At 41.1% G+C, this 16278-nt stretch overlaps 1 protein-coding gene across 1 annotated transcript in view; it reads left to right on the top strand.

The window, feature by feature from the left end:
• LSM11 (LSM11, U7 small nuclear RNA associated) overlaps positions 1 to 6647 on the top strand; it is a 9629-nt gene extending 2982 nt beyond the window's left edge. The window contains exons 2-4 of the mRNA XM_009333538.1: positions 3675 to 3814; positions 4582 to 4665; positions 6179 to 6647. Of these exons, the coding sequence (XP_009331813.1) occupies positions 3675 to 3814; positions 4582 to 4665; positions 6179 to 6583 (629 nt within the window). The 3' untranslated portion in view covers positions 6584 to 6647. The remainder of the gene's footprint in view (positions 1 to 3674; positions 3815 to 4581; positions 4666 to 6178) is intronic.
• Positions 6648 to 16278: the final 9631 nt, after the last annotated feature.

Here is a 16278-nt window from a genome sequence, read left to right as displayed (position 1 = left end):
GGCGGGGCGTAGGGGGCTCGGGGGGGGAAATGATGGAGTTTGGGTGGAAAGCGATAGTTGCGTGCTAGGTGGCATGCTGGGAAGATTGTGTGCAGAAATGAGGAACGGGGCATTTCACAGAACTGCTTTCTCGGAGGTGACACAGATTTTGTTACGGTGATGTCTTCCTCTGTTACTTGGTTAATTACGTTCATCCTCTTGATTTTAAGGAAAAAAGGATGAGAAACTCTTGTGCTTTCAAAAGTACTCTTTTTAAACCAGGAATCAGATTTGAGTCCGTGCAGCTCATAGTTAAATCATAACCTCAGCAGGAGTCTGTAACGCACTGCTGTGTCTTGGCTACTAACTGTACAACCTGAGGGCATGAACACAGCGCTGGCGTTTCTAGTAACATGATGACAGAACAGTGGGTTGAGGTGGGAGGCAGCAGTGGTGTTGCTAAATTCATCATCTGTGATGATGATACAAGCTTCTTGTCTAAATTTATGCGTGCAGTCAGGGCAATAGCCCCTAAACATGAAAGGGTGCAGCTTGTGCACTTATGCCAAGAACCAGATAGCAAATGAGATGTACCTTTAGTGCAGTTAATTAAAAATACGGGGTGTTTATTGGAATCAAAGTATCTCTTCTAATTACCAGCATCACCTTACTGTTCTTTTTATAAAAAAGTCCAAAATGTTCAATTCTGAATGCTCAAAGCAGAACTTTCTTCTTGCCGAGACACCAAAACATAATATATTCATTGCCATAGGTGCTGCATGATCCTAAATATCATGTCAACTTAGCATTCTGCACAAATGCAGAGGTTCTGTTGGTGTCAGATTTCAAAAGAATTAACCTTAAATATTTATTTAGGGTCTTAATACAAAGAATGTGTATTTGGGTTACTATGATGGAAATTGAAAAAATCTCTGTAAAAATTAACTTTACTGGTGATCTAGCAAGTAAATTACATGCTTCCATTAAGAGCACGTATTTAGTATCCACACATCTAAGGCTGGACAGTGTGGACTTCGAAGGCGGCTGGCACAACTGACATACAAAGTGCTATTCAGGAGTCTGGAGAGTTTTAAGAATAATTTGTAGCCAAATTGTGTGCTTTCCCTGTAAGTAGGGGGCCTGTCTGCACAGCAGGTGGGCCAGCGTTTCAAGCTTGGGTTCTAGGGCGGTAGCTGCCTCTGGAAGTAACTGTGATATGTGGTTTACTGCATCCCACAGTCGTGATGCTGTGCTCCCAGGTAGCTGTGACAAGGTATGATGTGTTCCTTAAATTCAGTGTGTCAGAAATGTAAAATGGAACCAAAATTTTGCTTGTCATGAGGGGTGATTTCAGTAGCCATAAAAGTAAAAAGGAAGCTACTTTTGCCGTGCCTGTTTTGGATCAGTTCAGGAGAAGCTATTTCTAATTACTTTGCATTTACCAGGGGTCAGAGAACTCACGTGCAAGCGGTTACCACAGAGCAGTTAGAAAGGCGTTTGATAGCGTTCTGAGTTATTTCGACTGTTCTGACTTGCTTTGCTCTTTTTTTTTTTCAGTCTTGCCTCTTAATAAAGTCTAACCTGAGGACAGGGACTTGAACTTAACCAGAGTTTGGATCTTTATTTTCTTCTTCCTGGTGTAGTTGCCCTCTGGCTTACAGTAGTTTTCTTGTCATCTTCAGAATCCTGGTATTAAGCATGTGCTTATTTTATACAAATAGGGATTGGATTTTGAGTACAAAACCAACTAGGTAAGTCTTTTCCCTATGGACTGAAAAATTACTAATACCGGTACTTAACAGCATCACAAGCCACAGGCAAATCTAGCTGCACGCAGAGCCTGGTCATTACAGGCTTTGATGCTTGCAGAAGAGGTATGTTGCAAAAATAAATTCCTTGCATTGCTGGTTTTATTTTTTCTGAGAAGTAGATATCAGATTGTTGAAAGGTTTTTGGATGATGTGTTCTGCCCTTTTGATCAGGTGAAGTTGAAGGTTTGCCCTGGTGAAGCTGGAACCTTACGCAGCAGGAAAAAGTGGGAAGAGCATGTATTGTCTAGATTCGGTAGAGCTGTAAAATAGTGTTTTCCACCAGGCCTAATGGGGTGCCGACAAGCAAAGGCATAGTTGGAAATAAAGATTGTACTTGGATTTTTATAAGAAGTTGTAGATAAAGTTCCTATGTAAAAGGAACATAGGAATCTAAAATATCTAAATGTAAAACGATGCTGTAAATTCTCAGGGTTGGTTCGAAAAAATACCGTTATCTGATTAAAAGCATCAATCTGATGTAGTGATGGTGTCATCTGTGGTTCCCGTGATGGACCTGTGAATTCAGAACATAAGTTCACCATCAGTTAGGCTGAAGGAAGCACAGAGACTCATGAAAAGATGCCCATAAGCAAAGCTGGGAGGTACTGAGACAGCTTATGCTCTGTGTGAAAGCAATTTTCTCCAGCTATCCAGCTGGAGAGGGCTGGCAAGAAGACAATGGATCTCAAAAAATAAATGTGATTAGGTTAATTCAGAGGAAACCACTTTAGATTTCCCTGCTGTGCCTAAGAATTACCATGCAGCCAAATACGCGGGTCAGCTGTCCTACGGTAGCATTTTACACTCACAGGATGCATTTTCTAGCGTGTAAATCAAACCTTGAATGCGTAGTCCCTAAAGCACAAGGCGAGAGGTCGTCTCTGACTCAGATATTTTTATTAATATGAAGAACTGTGTGAGATTTTAGACCAATACTTTTCCGTGACTCTCAGTAGGAATTGCGCAGCAGTCCTGTGCCTATGTTTGCACAAGCAAACAGGTAGCTGTAATTTATCACTGGAATGGCTTCACCGTGGCGTGGGTGGAAGTTGTAAAATAAATAATATCTACGCCTCTAGATAATTTACACTTGCAAAGATTTCTAGTGTGCAGATAAGGCTTGTGTTTGCCAGGTAAGTTGTATGTTTTACTGAATTCTTTTGGTTTTGCCCTGACTAAAAGCATTATTGTTCTGCAGTTTAGCATGGTTTCATTGGTGGCTGCTGCTTATAGTAATTTTATTTCTTGGGCAAAGACTTGTACATCGTTGAAGGATGAAGACTTGTACATCTTTGAAGGATGTTCAGCTGGCTACTAAAAACTTTAACTGAAACAATACATTTTCATCAACTTAAACTGATCCAGTTTAGTTAGTTGAAGAACGTTGAGTCATCTGTTGCTTCAGGAATCTTGTAAAGGAAAGGAACACATCTGCTACAATACTTTATTAACAGATCGTAACTAATCTGAGGTAGCCTTAACTAGGCATTTGTCTTTTCTGCAGAACTCTCTCCGCTTCCGTGAGCTTTCTGTTCCCTTTGAACTGTTTTTATTTAAGATTAGCATTACTTAGTATGTTTTTGAAATGTAGCAAAAAGATTTTCAGCTAACGCTGATTTGGCTATGGGTTATGTCAAGTGAAACCTTCATATTTTCTAAAGTCTTTGCTGTCCCTGCTGTAAGGAGAGTTTTGGTAGTCTAGTAATTACAACTGCAGTGCGTTACATTGCTCTGGGACTTCTCATTTCTTTTGCTGTGAAGAAAAGTGTTGTACCAAGATCTGCCACACTTCTACGTAGAGTAGATTTCTACATGTTTTTTATATATATATGTGTATATATCTGTATTTTGTGGAAGACCATTGATGTTCTCTCTGTGTTTCAGTCCATGAAGGCAGCCCCCTGGGGGAACTTCATCGCTGTGTCCGAGATGGTGTAAAAATCAATGTCCATATCCGCACTTTCAAAGGGCTTCGTGGAGTCTGCACAGGGTTTTTGGTTGCGTTTGACAAGTTCTGGAATATGGTAATTATTGTTCCAGCCCTTGATTTATAACTGCTATATTGAAAACTTGAAATGTGCAACAGGTTTAAGCAAACTACATTTTGAGAAGATTAATGTGGTATTGTGGTTCATAAAGCTAATTTGCTCTGGCACTGAGTGCCGGGTTTCAGACTTCAGTGGTGCTTGGTGTTGGACTGGTACGTCTGAGAGGTGCCTAGCCATCTTAGAGAGATTTTAGGTGAGGGAGCAGCCTTGAAGCGTTCCCAACAGCTTCAAAGGTTTTGTATAAGAACCCAGGAAGGTGGAATATGAGGAACATCAGAAGCTTCCAAAGCTTTCTCTGCAAAACCCAATCTTCTTATAGTGGTAGCCACTTCTCCGTTTTCTTCCACTGACACGTCACTGGGATGTCAGTGGCAAAAGCTTTTCCCTGAGTTCTACCTCGTGCAGATCTTAAAGACAGTGGATGGAAAAGCAGCTATTAAATATTTGTGAGCCTGGGGCTGTGAAAAGTTTGGAAATAGGTGGCGGGCGGGAAAGGATTTTGCAGGCAAGGCTCAGAAAGAGTTTGCAAGTAATACGGAACGGATGCTAGGCTTTGCTGTTGCTTTTATACCTCAGTACAACTTAGATGATTAAGAAGCCAGCTCCAAAGCACAGCTTGTTCCTAGGATGGATTTTCTCTCAGAGAGAGTATAATTTCATAATCCTATGACACAAAGCTGGTCCAAAGCCTCTTCATGTTTTCTTTTAGTTTTGACCCTTCTGTTTCTTTTATCTTCTTCTAGGCCCTGACAGATGTGGATGAGACATACAGGAAACCAGTAACGGGCAAAGCTTTCTACGCAGAACCTCAGCTCACACTAACCCGGGTAGGTAACCATCTCCAGTTTTCTTTTTTTTTTTAGTATCTCCTTTTTCAAAGTAGTAAAAGGGGACCATTGATTGGAAAACTAGATTTACATTTGAAATATTTTACCTCCTTTTATTACAGATGACTCTAAAATGACTTGAACAGGGCGGGAGGGAAACCAGTTTTCTAACCTTTTTGAAAGTACTTTGGCCATAGTTCAGTGTTAGAGAAGTTCCACTTTAGAGTTGCTAGTATCAGATCACAGTTGCTGCTACTGCTTAGTGCAACATGCTGACCTTCTGTAAGCTCACTCTGTGGTTTTTGATTTATTTGTTCTCTGCATTTTTTGCACCCGTGACTGATCCGGTCCACATTTGTCCTGCCAGGTGATTTGGCAGTGCATAAGTCCGATACTAATGTTCACGGAGCAACAGTCTTCTGTCTCCAGCCAGCGAAACAGTACGTCTAGGTACCGTGAAGCCCAAGATTCTGCATGTTGCTCCAAAGCAAGACACTCTCTAGGATCCAGCTGCAAAAAAAGATGTTTACAAAGTTGAGAACTGAAGAGATGATAGATGAACTTCTGAACAATGAAGGAAAAAAAAATGTGACAGGGCTGTGCCTGTGGAATGGCGTAGCTCTGGGCCTTTTGAACATCAGAGAAGCATCACAAAAACTTTTAAACAGTTTCATTGTGAGGAATTTGCTTTCAAATTCCTGCCATTTAAATCTGTATTCTGATAGATCCCACCCTTCCTTTTTTAAAGATTAGTTAAAAATAATCAAGTTGTCATTGTTCCTTTAGCCCACTCTCACAGGGATTGGCTTTCCATCCTGTTGCTGGGAAGAGATGGGCTAACTGAGAATCCTTTTCATTTGTTAGTATTTCGTAAAAGCTTGCCTGCTGCCAGAGTAAAAGCAGTTTCTTTGCCAGTTTCAGCACCACATATTCTTAGATTAATGAGTTCATACAGTGCTTTGGATCTGCTGCTTTAGCTTTTATTATTTTTCCATTGTTTTTGGTCTGCTCACCTCCCAGAATACCCACACAGCCTCTTTTAGGTTGTTTTGGGGAACACAAAAGGTCCATCATTTTTTCAGTATACACTCTCTGCTGATTGAGGCCCCTTATCTTAGGGATTCATGTCCTGCCTGAGGACACAAGGATGGAAGTCTCTCTAACACTATCTGACAACATTACAAGAGCACTGGGGAAAGTGAGCTAATGGAGGAACTTGGTAGCTTTCTGTTGTTCCTGAACAAAATTAAATGCTACACACATCAGTTTTGCTCCCCAAATTAAATTCCTTGGTGCTCACATAAAGACACTCGTGCATGCAAGAGATCCATTCACCTTACGTCACGGTCTGACTTTGGCAAGAAAACAGTATTTATTGCTCGTAAAGATTCTTCACTAATTCTGTATTGCGAGCTCTGATTTGCGATCGTATACGCAAATACCATGTAGAAATACCAAACAAGCAGCCTCTCGTTTTATGAATGTGGTCATATACACAAATGTTCTTTTACAGCTGTTTGACAGACTCAAACTGCAGGAGTCTTCGGTAAAGAAGGGAGCTGACTCAAAGACTGTCTCAGAGGAGCTAGCCCTGACAAATGACTCTCAGACGCTTGGATGGAAAGTTGGATCAGGACGAGGGAGAGCAGAAGATGAGCGCGAGAAACAGAAACGCTTGGGCAGAGCTGGAGAAAAGAAGATGCCAGGTGACAGTTTGCATCTGGCCGCCAGAGGTGAAGCTGATGTGGGTAGCGGGACTGCCCACACGGAGGGTGCCAGTGCTGGTGGTACCCGTGCAAGAAGCCAGTCACGGAAAAAAAGGCGGCCCAAAGTGGATTATCAACAGGTGTTCACACGTCACATAAACCAGATTTTTATTCGAGGAGAGAATGTCTTGCTTGTCCATTTAGCACATTGACTTGACTGAGCCTTCATCAGTGTATTTATTTGATAGCATGAATTGCGGCTGCAGCTCTCATTGCTATTTAGCGTTCTCATTAAGTATGATGGTACTGTGACTGGTTTCCCATTGCCGTAACAAGGTAGGGGAAATAATTCTAACTGGAACATCCTGAGCTTGATACCAAAGCAGCCTCCTTAGATCTCTGTTGGGGGTCTCAGGACAAGGTCAGTAACGCAGTTGTTTCTGTGAGATGAGGGAGGTAAGCACAGATCCCACCACTCCTTAAAAAGAAGCTAAATGGAGAAGGTTGGAAGACAATTTTGGTGTACTCAGTTATAGGAGCTAACTGTGGCACACATTTAAGGAGCTTAAGATTAGATCTCCACCTGAAATGAATCACAAATGCTATTTTGCATGTTCTGAGTAATCTCAAGAGAAGATTGCTAATGAAACCAACAGTTTATCTGCTGTTGTTACATGGATGTATCCTTTTCCAGACATAAATCTGATGGTCATTTTGAGATAGTCCATAAAAAGGTGGAGTGACATACTACTGATGCCTATTAGCCTCTTCTTCATAGTTAGCTCTGTAATGCCCTGTGTGATAGAAAACCTCTTAATTGAAAACTGCTCTTTTTCTGTGAATGATGGCAGGACTTTAATTTGTTTTCAATATGAAAGCTTGGGCTTCTGTTTGTAATGCTGTGTTTTAGCCCTGTGTCACCAGCAAGCAGCTAATGTAGCTGATCCAGGGACCTCCATATTTGGAGTTTATCTCTGAATGTTGTGGATGCAGATGGAAAATTTTACTTTTATATTTCACCCATTCGCTACTTAGTGTAATAGTGAAGTTTGCAAAGATGTGTTTTTTCTTCTCAGATTTAAGTGTTTGTGCTGAGCACAATTGTACTGTATCTAAGCGCCTTTCAAGTTCCCTCTATTGAAACTAGAGGTGCTGTGTCTCCAGCAGTTCTCATGGAGCAGAAATCTTCATGGGTCTTTCCTATCCGTATGAATGATGCATCATCTAATTCCAGTTGAACTGAACTTTAGAGGTGTGCCTAAAATTGTTTTGAAGTATAAAAGTCAAACTTGGCTTATCAGTGTTTTTATTTTAGTAAGGTTCTTAAGCTACTGTAGATCAGGCCAGGCTTCTGCAGGTATAAACTGCTTTCCAAGACCTATGTGCAGAATTTTGAGGGTAAATGAAGCTGTTATATTATCTGGTCTGTTCCCCTAGTTGTCAGAGGACACTAGATTTCACACTGCTATTCCTGTATTCGTCTCAACTACCTTATGCTTTGCGGCAGCTCCATGTGTTTAAGATGAAGTTGGGAAATTGCCAGGATAATGGTTAGATCTGACAATGGGTAGAACAACTTTTTAGTGCTTTATAGCAGGTCTTGTATTACATATAGAGGTCATAAGTCCTCGAACTGAGTGGCTGCAATCTCAGTGCCACGTATTCCTGTTGCTGTAAATGCAGCATACTGCTTGCTTGTTGTTAGGGATGTGGCTGGTGCTTGGCTGAATCACAGAAATCATTTAGCAGGAGTTCCTGGACACACAAAGCAGCTGTATGCCTCTGGGGGAGCCTGAAACTTTTATGTCAACATTTCAGACGACACGGGGCTTGGGTGGCTGATCAGCTCAGCCACTGAGCTGCAAACCCAAGTTCAGGCTGGGACAGAAGTGCCTCAGAGTAAAAAGTACTGTTGACGCAAATCAGTTTCATTAAGAGTGAAAAAGAAAAGAAAAAAAAAAGGAAAGAATATCTACAGTTTCTTATTATACATAGCTTTATTGCTGTAATCCCTTCCTACTATGAACTGAGACTAGGCACTGAAAAGATTCTTCTCTTGGAGGTTCTTGTTTCCTTTCCTTTTGTGCTGTTCTTGTTTGTGTTCTTGTGGTCTGCAGTTCTTCCCTTGTTTTTTTCCCTTCTCCTGTCAGTACTTTGTCTCCTCAGGACGGTCTAAACTCCAGTTTAGGAAGATTGTTCTTGTATTCACCCCTCGTCGTCCTGGCTTTCTGAACCTTTCCTGGTTGGCTTTCTATGTGGTTGCCAACTGACTAGAACCCTCACAAATTATTAGAAACGTGTGAAGCTAGAAATAAAGGGCTTATTTCTGCTCCTGACTTCTCAGCGGCTTTTACTGCAAGTGAATGTTTTTCTTCATTATGTTTTTGGTTGTGGGTTGTTTTTTCTCCTCTGCTTTCTGAGTGGTTTGTTTTTATTTCAGTTGCTTGGGATGACTATCTCTGCCTCTTCCATTCATGCCAAAGGCTACTCGTTTTGATGCCTCTCCTCTTTCCTTCATACTTGACCAAAGGGTGTCAAATCTCCACTCAGGCCTATGTACTATGACATCTAATTGAATTCTTGCTTTTCTTTACCTCATATTCTTAATTCTCTTTGTCTGCCTAGTTTATACTGCCTTGTGCATTAAATAAGGTACAACTACCATGAATGTTCTTCTGGCTGCACTGCCCTCTTTCCTTGTCAGTTGACACTTCACCAAGTTCTCAGTTGCTACTAGAAGTCTCAGTGTTTTCTTTCATCAGAAGTTTTTCTCTGAAACCTTGCAGGTGTTTGTTGCTTCATATCTACAAGTTTCTTCTTTTAGATTTTATGAAAAATGCTGGTGCTTAGACTTGCGTTTGTGCCTTGATTTTTTTAATATCATCACTGTTCTTCCAAAATCATCACCTCAGTCAACAAATCTGGTTAAGAACTATACAGTTTGTCTACTTTTTTTGCTCTACCTCATTATTAAACTGTTCCTCCTCTAGTCTCATTGTTGTCTCGTTTGTGGAGTTGATTAAAATTCTCTCTGCCAATTTAGATTTAATGGCTTATTTGGTGCTTCTTCCTTTGTTTCTTACTTCCCTATCCACCTCTCGTTATTTCCAAGCTGCTTCCTGAATACAGCCTCTTCTACAACTTCAGATCTTCTAAAGTGTCTTCCTTTTCCCTACTTTTTCTGACATTGTATCTTCTTAAAGCCCATTATCAAAATGCTATTTTATGAATTTTGTCTCTTTCAATCATAGCATTTGTGATTTTGTCTCTTTCAAGCATCATGATTGTGACTAAGCAAGTGATCCTGTATGTGTGTTGTCACTTGCATGTTTAATACTTCAGATAAAGTTGCTCTTTAAATAAAATTGAATGTGATGTTCTGAAATGAAGTCTTCTACCTCACTTAAGTATTCATGTAAATATGTTAAAAAAAAAAGAAAACAACCCTTGGAAACAAATGAGCTTTGGTTTTTTTATTGTTTCTGGTTATTTCCATGTTTTTCCTTTTCCAAACTCAGCATAAAATCCATGTTCTTTGTTCAAAAAGCTGTCTGCTCCTAGCCATTCCTCTATTGCTGCAGTGTCACAAAGATGGTGTGAGCATAGACACCTGAAGTCATTATGCTAAAGAATGAAGAGTAGGAGCAGGAGGCAGTCTTAAGAAAGAGAGCTGTGTGAGAGTGAAAAAGCTTTGGGCCAAATAAAAAGAACTCTCTGGAAGGGATTCACATACTGGTTGCAATCTGTCCAGTATTTCTAGGACGTTGTTCAGCCTGGTGCTCAGCAGTGATTCCTAAAGCGTGTTTATGGTGAGGTACAAATTACTGCAAGGAACAAAGTTTTCTGAACTACCTTTGAAGGAGTGTTGTGATAATTTGAGAATTTTTTAGAATTATTTCTAAAATAGCAGGCAAATATGAAACTTGTGAAATGTTATGATGCCAGCTGCAGAAACGATGTAATGCAATAGTCTTGGAGTGTGATGTCACAGATACATCTCACAGTGTCATCATATATATTTTTTCATTGCCAACAGAGTTCAGTAGGGAGCCAAGTCTCATGGTTACTTAAGAGTGGCGATTTTATTTGTACGGTGATAGAATTCTAGGGACCTTTGCAGATGGTCTGAATGGGGTTTTCATGGAACCACAGCATAAAACCTTGCTGTGCTGTGGGGAGGCGGGGAAACTGGTAGGGAGAACCAGGCTGAGAGCTGCAGTGTTACCCTACAGTTATGGGTATCATGGCTGGGATTATTTCTTGGGAAACTTTTGCACGGGTGGTTCATTTTTATTGAACACTTCTTAAACAGGGCTGTGGTAGTAGAATAGATAAGGCCAAAGGAAAAAAAGGAGCTTGTAAAAAGCGTGGTTTTAGTTCCTTCTCTCAACTGACTTGTCCAGCTTGTTAATTGCCTGGAAGTTTTTTTTTCTGATCTAGAGACAGATACTTAGCATGTCCTCACCAGGTGATTACTGAAGTAGTTGGTGAGTACTGTTTTCCATCTGCTTCTTGGCCTTCAGTTTCTGGATTCATTGTTTCTGATGCAGCTTTCCCTTCTGTATCATTTGGAAGCAGGGCAAGGTCTCTCAGCAGGAGTAGGCTTGACTGCCCGCTGTTTTTTTTCCCCCTCCCTAAGGAATGTTACCCTGTCTAGTTTTGCATCCAGATAGCCTTTGGCTATTCTTGATTTTCATACTCTTCTCTGCAGACTTTTGGAATTATTTGGTGAGAAGAATTATTTATCTTGGATCGGTTGGAGTAAACTGATTTTTTTTTTTTAACTTATTTTCCTTCCCACAGTGCTAGATTTTCCTAGTTTGCTGTTGCAGTCACCTACTTGCACCTATGAATCACTGTGGGTGAGAAGTTTCCAGGAAAAAAGAAGCAGACAAAAAAGATGTCTAATTTTTGCTGAATTTGACATTCTGTCCAGCATGCTGCCAACACTTACCCTTTCTATTGCTTACTGGCATTGACTTAAATGAGACAGGTGGAAACAATGATTTCATCCAGAATCTGGAAAGAAAATGGAAAGGCAGTAGGGACAGCAAACTGTGAAAACACTCTGAGTTTCTGAAGATGTATATCTCCAGGTGAACTTCCTGTCTTTGATTAAACAGATCAGAATTATAACCACCATCTTAAACTGCAAGCTCTGCAACTGGATAAAATTGGAAGGCACAGTGCTACACCCTTTCAGAGGCAATGCAGCAGCAGTAGCAGTGATTCCTTCAGCCAGGCAAGCTCTTTCCTGAGAAGTTGTTGAGTTACACGTTGGTGTTTGCCTCAAAGCATAACTGCAAAATACTGCGAATTAATACATAGATGTTTTCACTCCTGGCTGCATTGCAAAGTATAAAACATAATTGCTAGAGCATGTATCTTCTGCAGCCCAGAGCTATTTCAGTTCATGCTTTCGTTTCTTGACATCAGCTTAATAATTTGAAGATTGTACTATAGCAATCCTGAGACTGTCTTTGCTAAAACGTTATGAAAGGCTAACACTAGAAATGATATTGAAAAGCTAGGGGATTGCAAAATTTGTGGAATTCTTACTGTAATTAAGGTCTTGCAAACCAAAAATTTCTATTCACAAGGATATTATCAAGATGCACAAATGGAAATGTATGAAGCCACAACTGGAAGAAGAGAGGATGAAGAAATACTTCCTTTCTTCTGGTGAAGGAAGATGATCTTCCTAGAGTGAGATAGTAATTTTAAAGCTAGTTCTCCCAGTTTCCAGGCTTGATGGTAGGTGGGCCTAAACAGTCCGAAACTCAGAGTGAATTGGGCATTGATCAATGTGATCAATCTGATCAAAACAGAGCTCAGAGACATGGCTGTTTGCAGACTTGAGTATCAACAGTCTAACTTTACAATGAGAGCTTCTAGAGAAGTAACTCTAGTTTACAGTCCTCGGGCGTCTACAGCATTAGCTCCATGCAAAGTTTTCTTGGCGTTATTGTCCTCACCCATAAGAAGATGACAAATACAAGGGTTTGTGATGTGCTGTCCTGTATCATCTTGTTCAAGAAGCTGCTGTGTACTTAGTGGTAAGATCTGACTAGGTGGATGAAGACAGGGGCGTCCAGTTGCAATAGGAACTCAAGGAGAGAGACCTAAAATCTTAGTAACATCCTTCTAGCTAATGAGCTGGAAGTCTAGCAAAGGAGGAGGAGAGAGTCCAAGCTGAGCTTCATTTTTTAATTTACCAAAAATATTAATGCCCTTGGACCAAAAGATAAGACCACTCAGGTTTTTGTTTAGAAACTTTAACTTGGTCAGACTTTTTTCCAGCAGTGCCTGTGTCTCACCTTCAGATAAACATTATTACAAGTTTTTTTTAAAAGTACTTTGCTGTTCATGTAGCCAGTAATGTGCATTTCATATCTAAAAGGTGCTTTTAAAAGCCACTGTCATTAGAAGCAAACACCCATTTTCAGGAGGTTGCATGTCTTTTCTTCCATCCTGACTCTATAACCTAAGATGAAATTGGGAACAGCCGGATGCAAGTAAAGCAGTCAAAATTTTCTTGAAAAGAAAAAAAATTTTAGAAAATCACAGCTTTTTCTGTCAGGTGTTCCTGATGTATCAGGAGGAAAAAGCATCAATTATTACATGGTAGAAACGTTATGGAGCAAAACCTTACTATTTAAGAGCATCCTTTGCTGCCATGTTTGTTACCCATTAGCAGCTGGGCAGAAAAAAAAAATGAGGCCACTTGGGAAGAGACAGGCAAGACAGTCTGATGGTCTCCCTCCAGGGTGGGCACTGCAGGGTCAATGCACTCGATGAAGACTTCTCTTGACGGAAAAAAAATTGTGCATCATCTACTGTAAGTATAACATGTTACCTCTCTGTACGTTTTCCCAACTGTAGGCTTTCATGGCATGCTGGAAGTGGGAAAGCAGGCCAGGAAAAAGGAGGAGAGAGGAATTACTTTACTTGGTGATAGCTCCTCGAAATGGGGGGTCGCTTTCTAGCCTGTGCGCTTGGGTGTAATTTGGCCAGCATTGGGCAGTTGTGCTCTATAGGTGAAGGGGGGAGTATGCAGGGACAGTTCTCGAGTGCAGCCTCCGTTACGTTGTGAGCATTTCATAGTGCATGAACTGTGCCCCAAGAGTCTCTGCCAGACTCCATCCCTAATAACTGACACGTTTGATCTTGCCTCTGAAGTTTTGCAGAGGAACCCCGGTGGAAGAAAAACAAGTAAGCGCATTTCCCCTTTTGAGGCAGGGATGGTAGGAGGCTTGGTTATCCTTGTTAGCTTCCTGGGGGTGCAGGAGAAAGGACTACTTTAGTGGAGGAATATCAGAGATGGCTTGTCTCATGATGTTTACAAGTCCTTTTAGATGTCACTGTAAGTGCTCTTGCTCTTAGCTGGTAGAAGTGAAGGTCTGTCAGGGAAGGAAAACGCCTTCTGATGTTCCTGGATAACTATTTTATTAGCTGCTAGCTTCATAGTGTAAGCTTGGATGACTTAGCTGAAGAAAATTAGTACACCTGAGACTTTCAGTCAGTCTTGTATTCGTTTAGAATGAAAAGTAGTTTGATCATTTTGTGTAAAAACATATCCATCCTTTTTTCCTCTCAAAAGATCAGTGCTCTCCCTCAGGAAAGAAATGAAAGCTGCTCCTGCTCCTATAGCGACTGCTTCTGATTTCCACTGCTTCAGAGCCAAGTGCAGCTGTGTCATTGTATCTTAGGTGTGACAGATCGTTCTGAGATGAGGAAATGAGAGAAGTGTTCGGTTTCTTTAAAACTAAAATGGGCATTACGAGGGGAGCAGTTGCGCTGACCTCTTTTCAAATATTGCATGCATCCAGTGTAGTTGCATGGATTGGGACTTGTTAACCAATTAGTGATTATAAAACTTCCTTAACGAACCACAGAGGAGCAGCATGACCTACCAGACTGACATGGGATTGGAAGTCAGGTGCCAACAAATTCCGATCTCTCTACTGCCACTTGCTCACTGAATGGCCTTGGCAAGTCCTTTCCCTCCCTCTCCCTTATGCTCCACAGCTGTAATGCATCTGAGAGCAATCCTTGCCTGTCCCGCAAGGATTTGGGGAAGCGGTGAGTGCTATACAAGTGCTAAGTGTTGTTATTAAAACTATAATATGTCAGGTAACGCAGATACATAGATCATCTGCCCTCTTCAGGCACTTGACTGTTAGCCTTATGTCTCGGCACACTAAAAATGTGCAGGATATCAGGTACAATGACGCACTTCAGTCTTGAAATTACTTATGTCTTCAAGGTCAGATATGGTGACTTCAATATCTGTTTCACAGCTGCAATACCATGTTTTGGTCAAGTGGTGATAAATGAGAGTGTAACTTGTTTGTAATTCCTTCTCTGTCTTCCTAAATATTTTGTTTCTTGGGAAGCTGATGCTGCTATGAACATATTGAATAATACTGAATTTGCAATATTCTGCTTTCCAGATATAAATGTTTATATTTAAAAGTGCTAAGACTGCAATGCAATAAATATATCCATATAACAGTTTGCTTGAAAGCGTGGGGTTTTGTGCTCTGTCAATATGCTTGTGTCAGTGATGAAGCTGCTACTGCAACGGTTAGGACAGATGCCTGGATGTGGAGACCACCAGGTTTTGAATGCTCTAGTCACGTGATTTGGGGGCAAACCAGTCATCTGTGTGTTCAAAAGTGTATTAATCTACAAAATAAGAATATTATTATACCTGTTTTTTAGAGGTGCGGAAAGGAAGTGAACTTCATGTTGAAGAATGTAAGAACTACTGTCCTGATCACTCAAAGGTCTGTTACCTTAGTGTGTGGTCTTCCACCATGCCATCAGGAGATGGTTTTCTGGGAATCGGGGAGGTCCAGAGCCAGCATCCGGGCATCTAGTCGAGCATGTGCATAGCCAGTGGGGAGCCTGACTTCCAGGAACCTGTTTATTCCCATGGTAAATGATGCTGATGTATTTGGATCAGAGGTGCTAACTATATGGATGCAGCTTGCTGGAGATGTTAACGTACCTGTGCTCTGGAATTCAGATGTTTGCTAAAAGGCATAATTCCCATTGCAACCTGGGAACTGTTTAAAGACAACAAAATCTGCAGTTTAAAGCCACGAGTGGCAATATAAGGATGCATGTAACGAGAAGGATCAGACAGGGAATTCACAGAAGAGGTCTGCAACCCATTGACTTTCATTTGCATTTTAAAGTATTGTTTTACACTGGGAGTCTGCCCTGTCTTCCATGTGTCTGATGTTTCCCTGATGTCTTACAAGATGATTTACAGTCAATGCAGTAGACTCTTGCTCTTTCAGATTGCAGTTCTGTCCATTTAATTTACAGGTGCAAAGGATGTGAGTTTTTCTTTGATATTCATGCAGGTGCTTAAGGGTAAGCCTGTGCTCAGATACCTTCCTAAATTGGAGTCAAAACAGGTGATTAAGCTGCAACAGTTGTAATCCCAAGCTGTTGGGGAAACAAGTTTGGTACTGCCACAAAAAACCTTACCTGAGCTTTTCTCATTGTGTTTTACTGCTCATAAATACTAAAAAATAAACTCTGTGACTTTTCTAGTGTGGAAAGGCCTGTTAAAACGTGGTGCCACCTGAACTAGAAACTTCAGTTTCCTGTGCTGACGTAGCAGATTGGAGCATTTGAGCCCTTTCTGTGCTGCCGTGAGTGAAGTCAGATGGCCAGGTTAGCTCCTGAGGTGGGTGTGAAGAGCTCACCCACCCCTCTCCACCTGCTCCACCGTGAGTGCAATAATGTCTTACCTTGCTCCAGCAGCTCGTAAAGCAAATACCTCTGCTCTGTCAGTTAGCTTCCTGTGATTTGTGGTGTGGGGTGTTTTTTTGCACGCAGGTGACGTACATCTGAGAGTATTTCAGCAGACATTCTTCTCATATCCAATGAG

The sequence above is a fragment of the Pygoscelis adeliae genome, unplaced genomic scaffold (genome assembly GCF_000699105.1).
Source record: "Pygoscelis adeliae isolate BGI_AS28 unplaced genomic scaffold, ASM69910v1 Scaffold431, whole genome shotgun sequence".
NCBI classification, from domain to species: Eukaryota; Metazoa; Chordata; class Aves; order Sphenisciformes; family Spheniscidae; genus Pygoscelis; species Pygoscelis adeliae.
This window is presented reverse-complemented; position numbering and strand designations above follow the sequence as displayed.